General features: G+C 47.1%; 1 protein-coding gene across 3 annotated transcripts in view; it reads right to left on the bottom strand.

Moving 5' to 3' along the window:
- Nucleotides 1–2,584: 2,584 nt before the first annotated feature.
- CEPT1 (choline/ethanolamine phosphotransferase 1) overlaps nucleotides 2,585–19,113 on the bottom strand; it is a 23,223-nt gene continuing 6,694 nt past the window's right edge. For 2 of the 3 annotated variants that reach the window (XM_042836403.1, XM_042836402.1), the window contains exons 5-9: nucleotides 15,123–15,207; nucleotides 5,830–5,961; nucleotides 4,877–5,035; nucleotides 4,096–4,221; nucleotides 2,585–3,381 (exon numbers count right to left, since the gene is read on the bottom strand). In XM_042836403.1, the coding sequence (XP_042692337.1) occupies nucleotides 3,262–3,381; nucleotides 4,096–4,221; nucleotides 4,877–5,035; nucleotides 5,830–5,961; nucleotides 15,123–15,207 (622 nt within the window). In that variant the 3' untranslated portion in view covers nucleotides 2,585–3,261. Of the gene's footprint in view, nucleotides 3,382–4,095; nucleotides 4,222–4,876; nucleotides 5,036–5,829; nucleotides 5,962–9,283; nucleotides 9,369–15,122; nucleotides 15,208–19,113 lie in introns of all 3 variants that reach the window. The other variant, XM_042836401.1, reaches the window with a different exon arrangement.

The following is a 19,113-nucleotide window of genomic DNA, read 5'->3' as shown; positions in this document are numbered from 1 at the left end:
AGCAATGCCAGGAAATGTTGCCCTGAACTGGAAAGTGCTCATTTCTGATAAGCTGTGAGCGCAGCTCCCAGCAGAACAAACAACCAGCAGGCAGGGGCTCCGTGCTTTTGGTTCTGCTGCACAGCTGCCCCGTGTGGAAGATGAGGTTTGTGTTACGGTGTGTCACAGCAGCAGCAAACAGCCCTGTGCCTGTTCAACCTACCAGTCAGCACAGTCACCATTGCTGAGTGCTTTCAGGTAAGTGCAGGATAATAACACACAGCTCCTATCAGCACGCTGCTCTCCTGCCTCTGACCTCAGAACACTGCTGTGGCCTTCAGCCCCTGAGGATTAAACCTCTCCAAAACTCCATTCCCAAATGAAATCAGGCACAGAGAGGCACTGGGTGAATGCAGGGTAGGAAGAAAACACAAACGTGAAACACAACTGATGCTCAGATGAGCCAGAATCAGAGCCCAAGCTATCTCAACATCCTCTTCCCACTCTAAGCCCTTGCTGAAGGCAGGGGACCCCTCCATCAGTCCTTACAGCATGCAGCAGTCCAGCACCAACTCACATTCTCAGCTTCCCTCGCTGGTTTCACAGGAAACCTCATTACGAGCTCTGAAGGATGTCAGGTCCATGCAGTGCTGCAGGAAGCAAAGGCTGCTGTTGCAAAAGCTTTTCCCTCTACAGCATCTTCTGCATTCAACAGAGTGGAAAAGGAGTGTCACAAGATCAGGGTGAGTGTGTAAATGCTGCTCCTCCTTCACCTCCTACAACTTTAGGCCTACAAGCATATCTGAGATAACCTATGATCACAAACAGCAGGGCTGCAGTGCACAGTGCCAAAGTTCACGCGTTCCATCGTTTGTTGCAGGCATTTATACAATCCCTACGCCCACAGCAGTGCCCTGCACGGCTGGGGTTACAAGCAGTAATGTTCCTTTATGAACAGGATGCTGCCCTCTGCTAACACTGAAACCTGATCTGCACGGACATGGGAAGGGATCCCTGAGGTCACTCCAGCTTTTGGTTGACAAAAAGCTCAGGACAAGGAATCACAGTGCATTTCCCCATTGCAACAGGCATTGGACTCCCTCCTAACAGCTTGTTTGGACCTGGCAGCCCCTGAAAGACTTCAGTTTTTGACCAAATCAGTCACAAGCATCACTGGTAAGTTACTCAAAGCAGCTTAATCTCAAAACCCTAAAAACCAAGAGAACAACTCCCTGTTTGCCCCACTGCTTCAGCAGGGACTTCCCAAGGTCCTGAGTTCTGCACCCACCCCCATCTGATGGAAGGAATCCCATAGTGGGAAAACTCAGCAGCTTCCAGCACTGCCAGTCCTGCAGGCTCTTCTCCACCACCTGAAGAGCAGCAGTGAGAGGCTGGGCTTCCCCTGACAGAACCTTCATCCAGATGAATGCAGTTTAGATAGACTAAGCGTGAATGCCATCTACATCTCAGTTACCTGGAACTGGGGCAGCTGCTGCCCTGAAGGCTGTGTGACCAAACACCACCACGCTTGCTGGGCGAGCAGCACCACGCAAGGAAGGATGCAAGCCTCTTCCAACCCAGGCAAAGCCAAGACTGCACTTCTGCACCTGGACGTGCTGCCATGGAGAAGTCAGCATCTCACTCCAATGCCTGCAATGCCCCAAGCCAGCCCCACTTCTTCCCTCCTTAAGGGAAACATCTGACTGAACCAGAGCTCTTCTCCCCCTGCATTCTCTCTCAAACATCCCGTGTTTCCAAGTTGCCACTGGGGAGACTTCACCTCTGTCCACAATAAACTGATGCCCGGTCTCTCACAGGAGAGGGAAGAAGGGTTTTTGGGTGAGGAGGAACTGAATTTTCTCCCCCTTCCCTGTGAGAGTTTTCCACTCACTGGGCTGCCACAGGAAATACACATTTCCACTTCCCACAGCCAAGTGGGGCTTTGGTTTAGCATTCTATTGTCACTGACTTTTAATGAGCCACATCCACTCCTTTCAGAAAAGAAACAGTTCTCAAGCACTGCTGTGCTCTGGGTTCCCAGCAGACAATTCTCCATCACCATTAGCAAGACACCTCACGGGCAGGTCTGGGCTTTCAGCCTCCAGGCTCCCAGCACATCCCACCAACAGTGCCAGGCAACCAGAGCAGATCCTGCTCTGCACAGCAAACCTGGGCCCTTTGTTCAGGGTCCAAAATTCACCTTAGTGCCACAGCGAGGCACGCACTGCAGCACTTCACTTCTGCCCGTTTCAACCCTTCATTAAATCCAGCAGCCTCCACACTTGAACTGGTATTAAAAACAGAATAAAGAGCAACTTACCACATTACACAGCACAGAGAAGTCTTGGAGATCCCAGAACGACATCACTGGGCAGCTGCAGCACTAGAAAACTGCTTTTTAAATGGCAGTGTGGCTGCTTCTTAACATTAAGTACTTCAATCCAACAGGACAGAGCAACTCACACATCTGAAGACAACTGCTGCTCTCAGAATCCTTATTTATTAAGAGCAGAAAGGAAATCTTGCTTAAGTTCCATACATAAAAAAGTAAACAGTAAAATCTTTTTTTTAAAGTTTTTCCCACTGAAGAAAATTGAGAAGTAAGTTGTCTTTTAGATCACGTTTATTTAAAAAAATAAAATTAATTGACAAAGATACCACACTATTTTGCATGCTGGTCATCCCTTCCTCCTGCAGAACCCTGCTCTGTATTCTCCAGCCAAGAAACCACTTCTATCAGCAATGCTGCAGCAAATGAACCGCATCAGCCTGGACTCAAGCCTCAACAGCTGCTTCAGCCACACAAGTTAGTGAGATATCTGTTACCAGCTCAGGTCTTCAGTAAATGAATTTCAAGTGGACACTAAACAAGTATTTCACTAAGAGATGACGAAATATTAAAATTAAAAGCAAGTCGTATTGCAGCTGTAATTATACTACATTAGAAACTTCAGTTGTTGGGGATCCATTCACCATACATAGATTATTCTGTAATCAAAGTAATTACAAAGAGAGCAATGCTCTCTGCATGCTTTCCTGGGCTCGGAACCAACAGAGTTGACTACATGTAGAGCTGACTAAGGGTGTGCTTGGAATTCACTCTCTCAGGCAGGAGACTAGTTAAGGAGTGTTACTGATAACAGAGAGTAAGAGTTATACAACATTGATGACGACAGATTTTGCTCTTTTCTGCTTTTTGCCTTAGTCTCCGACACATCTTGCCCTCCTCATGTAGAAAACCAACTCCTTTCCAGGTTTTCCTCCATGGTGGCTCCCCGTTTATTAATGGTGATTAGAATGAGTGGAAGAGGACTTGATTCGGAACACGTGGATGTGCAGATGGGCAGCAATCTGGTTGCATACACTCACACAGTATCGGAGCAAATCAAAGAGGGAAAAGATCTGCCAAAGGAAGAGTTACACATCAGCTCCACGCCATCGGTGTGACACGACCCGCCTGCTTCAGAAAGAAAATAACCCTTGGGCTCTTCTCAAGAGGAAGATCTCCAGCTCTGCAGGAGCAAATGCTGTCTGCAGGCCGTTCCTAAAAATGCTGAACTGCCTTCAGCTTTGTGAAATAGAAAATGCAAACTGCAGAGTCCAAGGAAGACTCCATTCGCTACACAAATGCTGTGAAATTCCCCTCTCAGCTCCAAACAGCAATAACTGTAAGCCATCAACTTTATTAGGTGAACACTGACAGGTAATGGCTGACTGCTTGAAAAATGTAGATGAGTTTAATGCTAAGACTTTTCCTAATGCGTTCTACCAGTAACTGTGGGCACACTTGTCATCACAAGATGAAAGCAGAGCCATGCTGCTCCTGCACCACAAATGACACATTCCCTTCCTGATAAGGCATCATCACAGACCTTCAGAACACTCAAAGCTCTGAAGATCTGCTGCATTGCTTTACAACCACATGAACTATGCAGCAAGCAAACCCTCTTCACCTCGGTTTGCATAAAGGGCTGCTTAAAAATCAACTCAGTCAAGCAGGTCCCCAGTGCCACCATCCTCAAGGGGAGTCAGCTAGGTTCAACCAATGCCAACAGCATGGAGGAAAAGAGCACCAAATGTCTGCAGTGATGACTGACAAGGTGAGCCCATACTTACCAGGGCAATCCAGAGTACAATATACTCATCAATAAAGCTGTTAAAATACTGGTCCAGAAACAACAGAGCCGGGCCTATGAAAGCTGTATCGTGCAGGTGCATTTCACTTTTGGTCATGTGTGCAACCTGCAGTTAAAAACAAAGGAAGTTGAGACATTAACATACTGACAGTGATTCACCCAAAGCCAAAAAAGCTGCAGTTAAAGCCACGTTGCAGTATAATGCATCAGGTGCCTGGTGACAGCAGCAATGCTGGTTTGCCACAGAGCTGGGACAGCGTGGGGCAGCACTTGGTTAATCAGCTCCCTGCTACAACCCAGTAAATGATTCTCACTACTATTTCTCTCCAATTGCTTAACTTCAACTCAAGCTCTTGTCCCAGACTCCCACAGCTCTGTCAGCTTATCTCCTCCCCCAGCAAACATTCCTCTCACACACACACATCAGGAGAGGGATTCATCCAGCTCTTCTCCAGTCCTTCTCATGGCAGAGATGTGAATGAACAGCTGCAGAGGGGGGAGAGACAGATGGATGGATGGAGAGACAGAACCCAGGGCTGAAAGCTGTACTCTCTGTGTAACCATGGCATCAGCATGATGTTCACTGCTGCCGTTCCAAGTGGAAGAAAACTCGTGTTCCATCCCCTGCACCTCCAAGCTACTGAAGTGTGTTTATCACTTTGCTACACAAAACAGATGCAAGTCAGCTGAGGGAATAACCAGAGAACTTGAGGAGTTACAAGAAGTCTTACTGCAATAACCCGAAACTCTGGTGTACTTACCACGAGTTTGTTTGTTATCTTAGCAGATACAAAACCGAAAGTAAGTATATACAGGCAGGGGTGCTTTTCAAACAGCTGCACAGCAGATTTCTTGTAGATCATTGCAGCGAGCGCGATCACTGACCCAATATGAAGAAAAGGTGAAAGGACGCTGGTTCCCTGCAGTGAGATAAAGGCATGAAGTCGACAATGTGCACGTTGTAAAATAATCTCAGCCAGCCAAACGCTCACGTGGCGTGCAGACGTGTGGTTTTTAAACTAAGAACACATGAAAAGCAAGTGCTGTGCACCAGCAACAACAGCAACAAGATGTGGTGAAGCTCCAGCCAGCGCCAGCTGAGCGCGTGGCCAAACCTCTCCTGTGCTGAACAACAAGAGCAAGAACTGCACCGTGCTGGCACTCATCACCCAGGCAGGGGCTGATGCCGACTTGAAGCTGGGAGAGATTTCCCTCTGTGAAGCTTAAAAAGCAATAGAACAGCCTCCTAAGCAGCAAGTCGTTGTTAATCTGGCCTTCTGAAAAGCTCCCTGGGCTTCACAATCAACACTGCCTGCTGTAGCAGAAGACACCTGTACAGAAATCTATACTTTTTAACTGGTAATGTAAATATTACTCAGAATGAGCAAAGCCATGCTGGTCTGCTTGACCAGTTTCCTTCTGAATAGATTTCTGCCTGGGAACTTTTTGGAAATACATATTTCTGTTACCTGTTTGCTTGTGAATTAACCATACAAAACATCAAAGCACCACAGCCTTCTTAATCACAGAAATGTAAAACCTTTGATTCTAAAGCTATTCTTACACAGCCTATCTTAACTTTTCTCCCCAAGTCAAAGAACTGAACAGAAAGCATCACCATCACGCTTCCTTCACGTAAAATGAAAACCAAGGTCATGGCTGGAAAGCCACAGCATGCTGGAAAGGAACTAAAATGAGCAAACCCAGTACTCACTGCTATGGTGGATCCATTTTTGCCAACTCCACCTGTGAAGATGACGCCAAAGTAGTTTGTACAGGAAAATATGGTTCCTGCGACGGTACAGAGAGCTGGGAATATTTTCACCTGAATATTCAGTATTGGGATCTTCAGTGGAAAAGAGAAAAGAAGTTAAAGATGCACAAGCACACTGAAACCAGGTTTAATACTTCTGGTGCACTCAAACAGTCCACTTTCCAATGCTCCATTTATTGCATTCTTCCCCCCCCCTCCCCACTACTCAGACTTCATTTTTATTGTTATTTGGTTTCGTTTTCACAAAGCACATCAGAGAAGTGTGTATTCGCCCAGTCCTGCTTCCATCAAGCTTCCCATGAAGTGGGACTCATCTTCAGTTACCTGGAAAGAACTGCCCAAAGCCAACAAGCAGGCAGAAACTGAAACCTCCTGGCTACAGCACCCAGTTAGCAAGTGGGAAGACGGAGGCATCTGTCATCTCTTCTGAAATGGGTTGCAAGATGCACAGCTGCAGCTCACCATTGGGCAAAGCAAGAGGCACCGGGGTGATTAAATAAAGCCCTGTAAGAAGCTGGGTGCTGCCTTACAGGCAGGGCAAGGGAAGTGAGCAGATCAGACAAGTCATCTCAGAGCCAAGCAAGCCTGGGAGCACAAGCAGGTGGGCTGCTAAGTGGAAAACCTGAGCGCTGAAAAGCAGTTATTTTCCTCACTTACAGACAGTGTTTTGAGTGGAACAGGAGAAACTAGAAATGAAGATGGTTCAAATAAACCACAGCAAAGACATCATGGAAGCAGGTTCTGAGACAGAGCTGCACAACAACGCCTTCCAACCCGATCTGCACCACTGAAACCTTCCCAGGCTCTTTGCTGAGCAGCTGCAGCACTCAACCAAAGTAACGCTTGGCCCCAGCAGCCAGGAGCTCAGCCACTCACAGAAGCCCAAAACAGGTCAGGTTGTTTCTATTTTTCAGCTGCACACGGTGTAGCTTTTAGCAGATAGGGATCACTAATTTTTCTGCTGTGTTTAACATGTTATTCTGCTTAACAGCTTAATCTCTTGATCTGCTCAGGGCTGTACGTGGCAGCGTTAACTCCTTGCTGGTACACACACTCTGAATGACAGCAGAGAAAGAAGGATGGCTAGCACACAAAAGGCAGGTTGCCACAGAGCAGAGTGCTAATTGCAATCCCTTCCAGGAGGCACAGAACCTGGGAAGGTCTCACCTCTGGTTAAGGAAGGTGGATGGGCTTTTCTGCCAACAGGAAGAAAGCAACGGCGCGCCTCATATGGGAATCAAGGGATTAAAGCTGAAGTGCCCCAAAGAAAAGGGGAATTTGCTGGGGAAAAAAAGCATCTCTAGAGTGACTGATTCAAAGAGAAAGGCCACGCAGCACGGAGAGCTGCTCTGAAGCAGGGCACGTCCTGACTAAGCAAGCAAACCAAGGTCTGGCTGGGAAAAGCAAACACGTGGATAAAAACAAGTGGCAACAGGCAAAGAGTGGATTAAAGAACGCTTGCTGGGGAATGAATTCAAGCAAATGGTTCCACAGAAGACAAACCTCAGGCCTGCAGGCTCACCGTGGATCCTTCCAGATGCCATCACAGGTCTGTGAGTGGTAAAAACAGATCTGGGAAGCAGACGGGTGTGGGCAGCAGCCAATGGGACCCACACCATGAAAGAGCCCCACGCTGACACAGCACCCACAGCTGGCAGAGCAAAGCCCCTGGAAGCAACAACTGACCAAATACACAACTCTGCATTCAGCAAATCGGGGCTGTTTTGCTTGTCACATCTAGCATCAGAAAGTGGAATGTTTGAGCACACGACCATTTTATTCCATTTATTTTCCCCTCCCCAAGAAACAAATCCCAAGACCAAGCCACCAACTTTGCTGTCGTAGGCAACATTAAATAGGGGTGGTTTCCTTATGTGATATATTTTGCTCTGCAAATAGCAGACAGTGTTTATCTCTGTAAATAGCAGCAATTCCACAAGGAGAAAAAGGAAAACTCCTCATTGCCAGGGGAAGCCTGAAGGCATTTACTCTCTGGGGAGATTCCTCCATAATTCCAGTGCTGGACTTCAAAACAGCACTGGGAATTTGTTCCACCCAATGCTGTAACACAGCACTTCTCACAAACTCCACGATTTTGCTGGAAAAAAAACCTCAATAACCCAAACTACACCCTGCCCCAAACCATGGCACAGGTTCTGTGGCAGAACTCGTTATTTTTCTGCTTTCTTTTCAAACAAATAGAGAAAAGGAAACAGAATAAATTGGGGAAACCTAACTGGGAAGCTAAGCAATAGCTGCGTGGATGCCGGTGGCAGTAATTGCTTTGGAGAAGTCTGGCACCAGAAGCATGACCTGCAGCCTCATGGCTTTTGGAGAGCAGAGCTCTATCCCTGCTGATGCTCTTCATTCACTTTGCAGCATCATTTGTATTTCTGGTGGTGTTTAGGCTCAAGCCAAAAGCACACGCAGCAAGATGGAGGCAACCAAGGTTAGCTCCTCATGCCAGACATTCTCTCCAACATTAGAGGGTTTTTTTCTCAGGTTTTAGGAAGCAGATTAGGGAGAAAAAAAATAAAATCAAATCAATCAATCAGTGATTTGGGGTGATGCGATTCAGTATTTTTGACCATCTCTTGGTTTTATGGCTGATCAAGATTCCCTTATCCACCTTCAGAAGGCTGTTATGAGCACACAGACGTGATCAGTGCCCAGGGAGGAAAACGCTCCAGGAAAAGAATCCTTTGGAAGTCACTTCCAGGCATCTGTTTCTGTTTAATCCATACATGTGCAGATTTACATGCACTCAAATGCCCAGTGTGGCTTCACGACTCTGCTCCAATAGAGCACACAGCATGGGAGCCACGCTGCCTTCAGCAGCAGCTCAGCTGCCCCCTGAGCCAGGCAGCCCCAGGAAGCCCCCAGGTTCAATCTGAATGATCTTTTGTTTTTTAAAGATGGCCAATTTGTTTTGTGCTTTGTGCTCTGTCACCATCACCTAAGCAGGAGCTGAGCACTCTCAGGCCCAATTATCTACTGATGGCCCCCAGCTGATCTCCAAAGCTCTCCTCCATACCATCAGTCCAATTCAGTACTCTCCTGCTCCTGATCTAGCTTGTGGCACGAAATGCATTCAAGTTTTGGCCAGCTCACTCAAAGGAAGCTGGGCTTCACCGAAGGTGCATGTAAGTATGGGAAATATTTGGTAGCTTCCTACCTGCAAAATATGACAAAATAAAGGAAAATAAAGCTTTTTCTTTTTTTAATTAACTCTGGTAAAAGCCAGTGTGCAATTATTGCCATTTCAACGCTAATAGTGAGGAAACAGGAAGAAACAAAAACCTTTCCCTCACAAAGGAAGGCTGCAGGCAGGTGGTTCTTCCAGGTGTCTGAGACTATTAATAAAGGATAAAGATAAGAACATGAACAAAATTACCAGAGATTGCCAAAAAGGTGGTCCTCCAATCACTGCCAGTAAATGCATGATTATTATGAAGATTTGCACTTCAGTCACATCAATTCTGATTAAGCACAAAAAGCCAAAAAGAAAAGCAGAATTACTCAAAGCAATTTCAAGTCAATTATCTGCAAGCTCGGCAGCTGCCCTCTATCATGCACAGTGTAAAGAACTTCAAGGTCCTGAGGAACACAGGAGAGGCGTCAACACCTTAAAAAGCAAAATATATTTTAGTTTTACTGTTAAAAGTAAAAGCTGTGCTGCTTTACACTTGTTTAATTTCACAATAAAATCCATTTTGCAATAAAAATCCATTTGTAGCCCTTCGTTTTGTTCTAGCTGACCGCTGCCAGTTGCAGAAGCGTTCAGTTTTAACCCTGCCCATAAAAACAAACAGGTGGTAATATCTGAAAGACACTTTTAGCCACTGTTACATCTTCTACTGCATTATTTCCCCAATGGATGTTAACTCTGAAAAGCATCACGCTTGAAAACAAGACAAATCCCTGAAGAGGATGCAAACCTCAGGTTGCTGACACAGTGCAGCATCCAGCAGGGAGAGCTGCAGCAGGGCAGGAAGGAAAGGCTTACAGAAAAGCCCGAGTTTAAGCCTTTGTTCTAAAAACCATAAAACAAAAAGTCTGAGCAAGAAGGGAAAAAGCAAAGCCGTACGAAGCAGCTCCAGAAATAGGAGTCAAAGATGGAAGCAAAAAGCAAAGAGGGCTCTGGTGTGTGATACGGAGCCACGCAGCGCCGCTCGTACTCAGATATTGGATCACAAATAATCCTTTGGGCCAACTTCAAACGTTTATGGCACACATTTCTCTCATCAGACAGCTCTACCTCACTCCACAGCCCCCAAATGACCACTAAGAACAGCGCTGGGCAGCTGGGAAGGGTTCAGCAATCACCTCGAAGCCTCCTGGGTTCAGAACTCCTCTCCGGCTTGCAGTTTAATTGCAGAACAAACGAGTTTTGACTTCAGTGCTGCAGAAAGGCACTAAGCAGCTCCTTAGCACAGAAGACAAGATTTCAGATCCACCGATGACAAATTAAAAGCTTAAGCCACCAATAAGAATAAAGTGCATCTCAGTGTCAAGGGTGAAAACGTCAGGGAACACTGAACCTAAAGGGATCCTCTCGGCACCATCACTACAGCCACTGTCAGATGACATTTTAATGCATCAATGCAGCATATGCCTGATGCTGGAATTACCCAGTGGTGTTTTGGGTTTGTTTTCCAGGCTCCCACTGCCAGATGGCTGCTGCTCAGGAGTCAAGGAATGTAGGAATCTAAACTGGCAACTCCTCGAAGCCAGATCACAACAGGGAACAACCCTGGGAAGCAGAAGCTGGGTAAAATGGAAAGGAGCCACACTGTTCCTCTACTCATTTAACTAGAGCTGATGCTGTGTTTGCAGCTGTTTTAAATGCAGGCTGCTTCTACAAGCCACATTCATCCCAGCATCTCCAAAGTCATCCCAGCATCTCCAAAGAGCAGCTCCTCGCTGCCCAAACACAGCAGCTCAGCCTGCTTCCTCCACAGTGCCACGGCACCAACCAGATCAGGAAACTGGCTCCAAGTGACCCAAACAAGAGAAGGAAAGGGAAAGAAAGGTTCCTATCCCAGCTTAGAGCATATCAGCTTTCCTTCTGCATACTTTGCAGCCTCGTGAGTGATGCAAGCACAGCACAGAGGGCAGCAGCAGGTCTGTGCTGCCTCTCTTAGCAGCAGAGCAACGCTGTGCTGAGTTGAACAAGGAGGGAGTGAAAGCATGGCAACAGGCTCTGGCTTCTGAATGCAGGGTAAGCAGACTGCCACCAGCAGACAGAAAAGCTGTCAACAGCCCTTAAAAACATCACAGTAATAAAAAAAATTGGAAGGAGAATGCCTTGCAAGTCGAAAAACTAAAGCAATAATGGTTTTGTCAATAAAGCTACTGAGAAAAGGTAACAGCCTGCTTTGGTGGTTAGGGAAGTTATTTAGGAGCAGGTGGATACACAGTTCCTGCCTAAATATTCCAGGAATAGAGCTTTTCCTTTGAGACAATTCTTTTGCACACTGAGGTGCCTCTTCCTATAAGGACAGGAACATAAAACACTGCATAAGAGGAATATTTTTGCTTGAATGGCAAAGGAGAGGTGGCACCTGCACAAGGAGACAGAAAGTGGCATTTGGCCATCAGAGCAGAAGCCCTGGGTTGTGCAGCCCCCGGTGGATCACAGCAGCACAGCCTGGTGCTGTACAGACCTGCAGGAAACCGTTTCAAAGCAAGAAGGGAATGAGCCAGTTCAAAGCCTGATACTATTTTCTCCTTGTGTTTGTATGTTTAAATGCTACGGTGGACATCCTAAGAAAAACAGATGGGGAGAATTAGCAGCAGAAGTCCTGCAGCTCGAGAGCAGGGGTTCCTTACAGCTTCTTTGCTGAGATATTTTCAGCAATCACTTGGGGCCACACTTCCCCTAACCTGGCAGTTTTCTGTCTGCTGTTTCCTGATAATTGAGTCATGTCAGCATTGCCCAAACAGTCTGTGTCGCTCAGCTGATGCAGAGATGTATGGCACAACACGTAGCTGCTCCCCAGAACCTATGGAGCAAAGATGAAACAGTTCCCTGAGACATGCCCACACTACAATAGAGGGATGTAGAGTTACTGCAAAGTTCCTCAGCAGACACAAAGCAGTTCAGCTCCAAAGATTACCTTGTCAAATAAACCAAGGAATGTTTCATCTTCAAAACAAACAAGGGACCCCAAATTAAGTTTCTTAAAATCACCAGGGACAGCCAGAGAACAAAGAGCAGACTGAAGGCAAAGCTACAAAGAACCCAGACCTGGTTTAACCACCTCAGAATGCCTCAACAGAGCCTTTAATTGCGAGGCTGGGAAAAAGCACTGCAAGTCACTGATAGCTCACTGTGCTACGAAAGAACAAATAGGAGCTCTGCAAAATAGAGGACGGCAAGCAGGGACCGGGTCGAATGACACCAACAACTGCATGCTCCAGTGAGAGCTGAATGAACATTAACTGAGAATACCTGAGGGCTTTAGAGCACAAAGAGAAGCGTGGAAGCTGAGAGTTTGAAAGGTGCTTTTCGGGCCGTGCTGCTGGTGTTCCTGACCCCGTGTGGCAGCAGCATTCCTGCAGATGCTGGAGGCGCTCACCAAGGCGTCACACGCTGCAATGCCCTGCCACACCAACCTCAGCTTTACCACCTCTCTTTTCTGCCAGAACAGCAGATTATCAGGAACAAAACTATTTTATCGCTTTCTACAGAAGCGCTGAGTATTTTTCCTGATCTGTTTACCTTCAGCTCCCTCACGGCAGCTCCTGTAAATGCAGTGCATGCAGCACGAAGCAGCGCTGCTAGCACCTGGTTACAGCTCCTGCTTCTGGGCTGTGAGAAGCAGCAAAGAGAGAGTGAAACATTGCAACAAGTCCCCTGCCACCATCAGTCACTGCAGGATGACAGTGCAGAGCTGTGGGAGGAGGTGTGCAGAGCTGCAGCTCCTCAGTCCTGTACATTTACACTTCACAACACAGCCTGGTAAACTCTGTTATTTAACTTGAATCCTAAAGTCTTTGAGGGTTTTTTTTTTTTACTCATTAAAAACCTGCTGATCTTTTAAATACCCTCTCCATAAGCTAGAAGTGTAAGCAAACCCCATTAGCAATTTTTAGCATTTTTTTTTCCCCCCTCTCTTTAATGCATTAAAAACCTTTTTGCCAGCACATGCAACTGCAAGGCACGGCTATGGTGCAGGAACCCACACAGCCCATCTGTGCCCCTCGGGCAGCAGCTCCAGGACAGGGCTACAATTACACCTTCTCATCAAAATTCACTGCCACCTGAAGCAGCTACCAGATGTGAAACAGCACAAACAGCAATTTCCTGTAGCTTATCCATTTCAGAGACAGAGCAGCACTGGAATGAAATCTATACCATCGATCTTCAACTGCAAAATAAGCGTGATGCTGTCTGTGTGCCAGGCAAATCACCTGGAAGCAGCAGCAGCATCTTCACTTATTAGTTAAGACTAAAAATACAGATGCCAGAAGGCATCCAAACGCAAGAATTTAAGATGATTAAGGCTGTTCTGGAATTTGGCCTAAAATAAGTGCATGTGGGGGGCACTGTCAGAGGTAAACACTGCATTCTGCTGCCGGAGGATGAGAAGCAGAACTCACACCCACTGCACACAGCAGTGCCACCAAGCAGCATTTATTTGTGAAGCATGGCAAGCGCATCCTTCCTAAGGGGGGGGTTTATTGGTAGAGCCTAGACAAATCACCATTAGTCCCTGCCCAGCTGTGCAAAGGGACAGAACTCTTCCCTCTCCCCTGCACCCATCCTCATCTATTCACTTTCCTTGCAGAGCTGAAGCTGATTCCTCTCACACAGCCCTCACACCAACCGGCTGCTTCTGAAGTTTGAGCCTTCCAGTACTGCAGCAGGGTACAAAAAAAACAATACTAATAATCTTAGTTCTTCCTTCCAGTCATTACCTGCTACATTGCCATTCCCTGAAACTATTTCTGAAAGTATTTCCAGCCTCCCACAGACTGACAGCCAAGTGTTTAAGGAGACCAGCTGAGCCTTCACAGCACTGCTGACCCTGCTGCACATACCTGGCTGCTGACACCACTGGACTGAAAGCAGAGCCCGTGCCCAGCAGTATGCTGAAAGCAGAGATTGAGCTGAAACACTGCATAGAAAATTAAAAACCAAAAAAGAACAGCGTAATACTCATCAGCACAGCTTGAAGTAAGGACCTGCAAGTCTGCGAAATACAGATTTTCATTTTAAGGTCTATAGCAGTTCTGAGAAGGCCAAAGGACCATCATTTATCATGGATCCAAGTTGAAGGAGGGAAGATTAAGGTTGGATGTTAGGGGGAAGTTCTTTACAAGGAGAGTGGTGAGGCCCTGGAACGGGCTGCCCAGGGAGGTTGTGGATGCCCCGTCCTTGGATGTGTTCAAGGCCAGGTTGGACGGGGTCCTGGGCAACCTGATCTGAATGTGTGTGTTTGGTGGCCCTGCTGGGCAGGGGGTTGGAACTACATGATCCTTGAGGTCCCTTCCAACCCGGGTGATTCTGTGATCCTCTAAGAATTCAAGGAAAACTCCTGGCAAATAATCCAGGAGAAACAAGAAATCTCAAAAAGCCCAACTCGCATCCTACTGGTGGCATCTTATCACAGGGAGGAGGGAGCAGAACACCACGGTACGCAGTACTAGGAAAGCTGAAATAGGAAGGAGAAGTCCTTCCTGAAGGGTGGCAAAGCAGCAGAAAGCACTCTGAGAATCCAGACAGGCAGAAAGCGAAGTCACTTCATGAAAGCACAGTGAGGAGACTGGAAGGGGAGGGTGAAGCCGTACAGCTCAAGAGAGGCATTCCTAAGCAGTAACCAGCAGCTCTGTGTAACATACAGTGCACAGCTCCCTCAATGAGCTCAATCCTTATCTTTTTTTCCTTCTGGTGAGATGGTATGTAAAGAAATGCCTCTTTACAGCTTCTTACAGCACACTGACAGAGCTGCTCGCACAGCCTGTGACAAAACAAGCAATGCTCACAGCAAACTGTTCCTCTTCAGGGCAGCCTTGCTTTGTTTCCAAGCGAAAACACGATGCTTTCAGAGGTGGTTAGATTGGATTTTTACTGCTCTTTCGGACTTAGCAAACATTTTCCCCTGCTCTCAAAGCACGTGTGAAATACCCTCAGGAAGATGCACTTCCTATCCCAGTTACTCTGTGCATGACAAAGGTGCTGGGAGGCTCAGTCCATGCCACCACTGCTGGGAGCATTAAGGCTTTACCGTGTAGTTCCAGAACGCGGGCCCCAGGGTTCCCGTGAGGAGCTGCATGCCTATTGTACAGAGCACCGACTCTGTAACATCAAATCTACGTGCGAGGGAAAGAAACATTTCAAAACGTTCATTATTTTTTATACACTTCGGTTTCAGAACCCATCAGAACGGATTTGCATCGGAGGTGTGAAATAAAACTGCTATGCCATGTTATGAGAGCAGCCACTGAGAACACAAGGGGTGAGAGGGGGGGCTTCAGCAGCCACACAAAGTGACAGCATGAATGAGTTTAAAGCGCTGTCACCCGTGTGGGATTTACTCACAGATGTGACACAATTCCATGTTCTACTCAGCAAGAGAGAAAGCCTCATCATTTCTGGATAAGGAAACAATTGAACTCCTTGCTCCAGGTCAAAATTAAGAACAGCCCAAGACCTCCCATCTCCCCATCCCATTCTCAAGCCCACACAGAATGAAATACTTCAGTGTTAACAGGTTCTTCTTCGGGCAGTGCTTCACAAAGTCCATTCAGAACAGCAACAACTGCCATGCCCTGTGCTCAGGGAGCAGAGCAGCACAGCTCACTATGCTCACTTTTCAGTCCCATGCCCCCATTCCCACCTGATACCCATTTTCTGTTCTCTATCACGGTCAGTGACTAAGGAGATCTAAAATTCTTGTTTTAGCAAACACAGGAAGAGAAAGTTGCACACAACACATGACTTTGGTCTTTCTGAACAGTTACACTTTCCTTTCCTTCCTACATCGCTCAGTATTTGTAATTTACACGTGGCTTTTTTCTGAACATTAGGAAAGCTCAACAAAGAGGCCACCGACCTTGGCATGTGCTTAACCCTGCTCAGATGTTGGCAGCAAGAAGGCTTTTGTGTGCTGGCCACTCTGCTAGGTTCCCTCATCAAGCTGGTAAGAGCCCTGAGCCAATTAATGCACAAGTGATTAGTCAGACATCAAGAATACACACTTGTCAGTGCTAATTTATTGAGCACATTGAGTGTGCAGTTTTTGGATGGCTCTGTTTGATGAAACAACTCATCAGGCTTTACAAGTATCACCCTGAATCAAGTTTCAGCTCAGAAACAGCTGCAGTCCATTTTTGTCCAGAACAGTGAACTAAAAGGATTTCAAAGTTAAGAGATCTCCTGAGAAGTGAACCAACCAAGAACAGGAAGCAGACACACAGCCCTGAAATCATGTCAGTCAGCACTGACAGCCCTTCTGCTGTGCACAGCCATGGGGGAAGACCTGTGCCCTCCTCCTCTACATCCAGAATCCCCTGTGACAGCCCCAGGCAGCACAAGTCAGAAAAGAGCAGCACTCCTTTCCCATCACAAAATGCAACTGATGAGGCTGGCAAACTCACGGGGCTGTGCTTATTACTTAAAATTCTGCACAGCAGCACCCTGCTCTGAGAAGTGATTCTTCCATCTGTCGTACCAAGCGTGCAGTGGGATTACTCAGGCTGAGCCACAACCTACAAATCCGACCACGAGACAAAAGTGTGTTTTCCTAAGGGAAGCACTGCAGCAAGAAAAGAATGTTCATCGTCACAGCACAGCTGTGAGGCACACACTGGAATTCAAATGCTTTGCTTTAAGGGACATTACAGAGTTTAATCTCAGCCAATTGCAATCTACCATTTTCACTTGAGTGTAACAAAATGTGAAACACTTACCAGAGAGGGAGGCTTCATTCTGGCTGGTTTCTGAAGTACAGCCCCAGTTATTGCTCTCTCCTTTCTACCTCAGCAGTCGTACAGCAGGAGGGCTCAGAAGGAGCCAACTGGAACTTCTTGAGCTGTTCCTTCCTCTCAGCATTTACTGACATGCCATCATAAAACATCCTCAGAAACTGATTTCCATTGTCTGTATGCACACACAACTGATTTCTACCAGTGCCAACTTCCCATATTTCAGTTCAGCAGGGTTAGGGTACACCCAGTGACTAACTCACAGGGGAAATGATGGAAATCGTGATGCAGCAACATCCCCATGTCTCTGGGTGGATGCCAGTGATCTCAGCACTACCCACCAGCACTGCTGAGTGTGAAGGACTCCCTTCTGTTCTGTGCCACTGCCTGTGCTGCACCAGCACCTCTGCTGTGGTCTGTGTCCCTTAGAACAGCACCCGAGTGCCAATGCAGAACCCCACACTGCTCCAGCAGTGACAGAGAGCTCCAGCTTCACTTCTAACCACTCTGGATTTGAGACAGCTCCTGCAGAGCCAGGCTGCCTGCACACTGACCTCGCAAGGTTAAATGCAGTACTGAGCCTGCAGAAACAGCTGCAGTACAGAATCCAAGCAGAATGAGTCTGGGTCTAGAACCAGAGCCAGTAACCACAACAGCACAGCTAACAGCAGGCAAATTCCGTTCCGGTTTTGTGCCCCATACCACTGAATGCCCTCAATTTCTGCAGGATGTTCCCAGGACAGCAGACCTGCTTCCACACAGACATGTGGAAGTCCAGGTGGATGGAACAGCTTGATTTCTGTGACACAAGAGATGCAGCTTTCCAAACCAGAGATGCCCCAGTTACGGCACAGCTGCACTCACCCAGCACTGAGCACCTCCTGCACTGTGGCACAGCTATTCCACAGCCCAGAGAAAACAGGACAGGAGAACAAAGCAACTCTCTGCACAGCTAGAATATCACGTTATCCTGCAATTCCAAACCACCCTTCTGCTCCTTCAGCAGGGCAGCACATCCCTGCTGTCCCGTGAGCCCGTTCCCAGTGGAGATGCTCCTGAACAAAGCCTCCACACAACACACCGCACTGCTGCTCCAATGAGTCGCACTGTAACAAACCCGGCTTGGAGAGGGATCCAGCCTCCTCGCAGTGGATGCTTACACAGCACTGACCTCTAGCGACTGAACCAAACCGCTCTGAGAAGAGCATCAGCGGCCGAGTGCTAGTGAAAATGTTCACATTAAATCTAAAGATGGACACAGAGCACCAGAAGCACGCTGTGTCAACAAGCCTGGAGTGTCCAGGCCGGCTCTGATGTTGATGAGGGGAGAAAGAACCAAAGCAGCTGGTGTGTTCAGTAATTCAGTTTTTGGTCTCTACCTGCCATAAATACTCTGTAGCAGTTTAACAGAAGCAATTTAATTTTCTCCTCCTTCAGGGCAAACACAGCTTGCTGATAAAATCCATCTGCAGAGCAGCAAAGTCGATTATAGGCTTGAATGCTCAAATCTGAACTGTGTTTAAGGAGAAAAGTATTAATCTGTCTTTAGCAGCCTGTTGCTGTTTTGAGCCACTCAGCTTGCCTGAACTGATCTCTGTAATCAAATACAGTTTCTACAACATTGCACCTGAGGACACACAGGCAGGAACAAAACACTGCACACTAAAACCTCTTCTGCCCATTTCAACAGCTGTCTGCTTCCACGACTCAGGAGCAAGAATAACGAAGCCCACGTGAGCCTGCAGATCTGCAGAGGCAGATGCAGCACTGACTTGCATTTGGAGAAATGGAAGATTCAGAAAACAGCAATTTCTAACAGAGAATCAGTTCACAGAATAAATAGGCTCAGCTTTTTTGTCACAGAAACAAACGTCAGCTTGTGGCAGCCTGTTAACCTTACGACACCAGGCAAAGAAACAGATGTGTTCACATCACAACGTAGGCTGTTATGTGAATTGCCTTCTCTAGATCAGCTACACACTGATGGATCAAGTTTTCGTAACGTCGGGCCATGGAGAACAACAGCATCTGCTGCAGCATGAAGATCCTCAGAGCTAAAGCCAAAGTGGCAGTGAACAGCAGGAGTAACCCACATCTGCTCAGAGCACAGAGACGCCAGGCAGCTTTGACACCTACATCTGCAAAGCCAAGCACATGCCAAGGTTTTTTTGCTCTCCAACTGATAAAAGGAAATCTGCCACTATCAGCATCCCACAGCGCTCACAGGGAGCTACAAACACTCAGTACTGAGAGCTTCAGCACAGCGTGACAGGAAAGAGCCTAAAAACCAGC

The sequence above is a fragment of the Centrocercus urophasianus genome, unplaced genomic scaffold (assembly GCF_019232065.1).
Source record: "Centrocercus urophasianus isolate 14NV4802_14NV808 unplaced genomic scaffold, USGS_Curo_1.0 seq_6, whole genome shotgun sequence".
Classification (NCBI taxonomy): Eukaryota; Metazoa; Chordata; class Aves; order Galliformes; family Phasianidae; genus Centrocercus; species Centrocercus urophasianus.
This window is presented reverse-complemented; position numbering and strand designations above follow the sequence as displayed.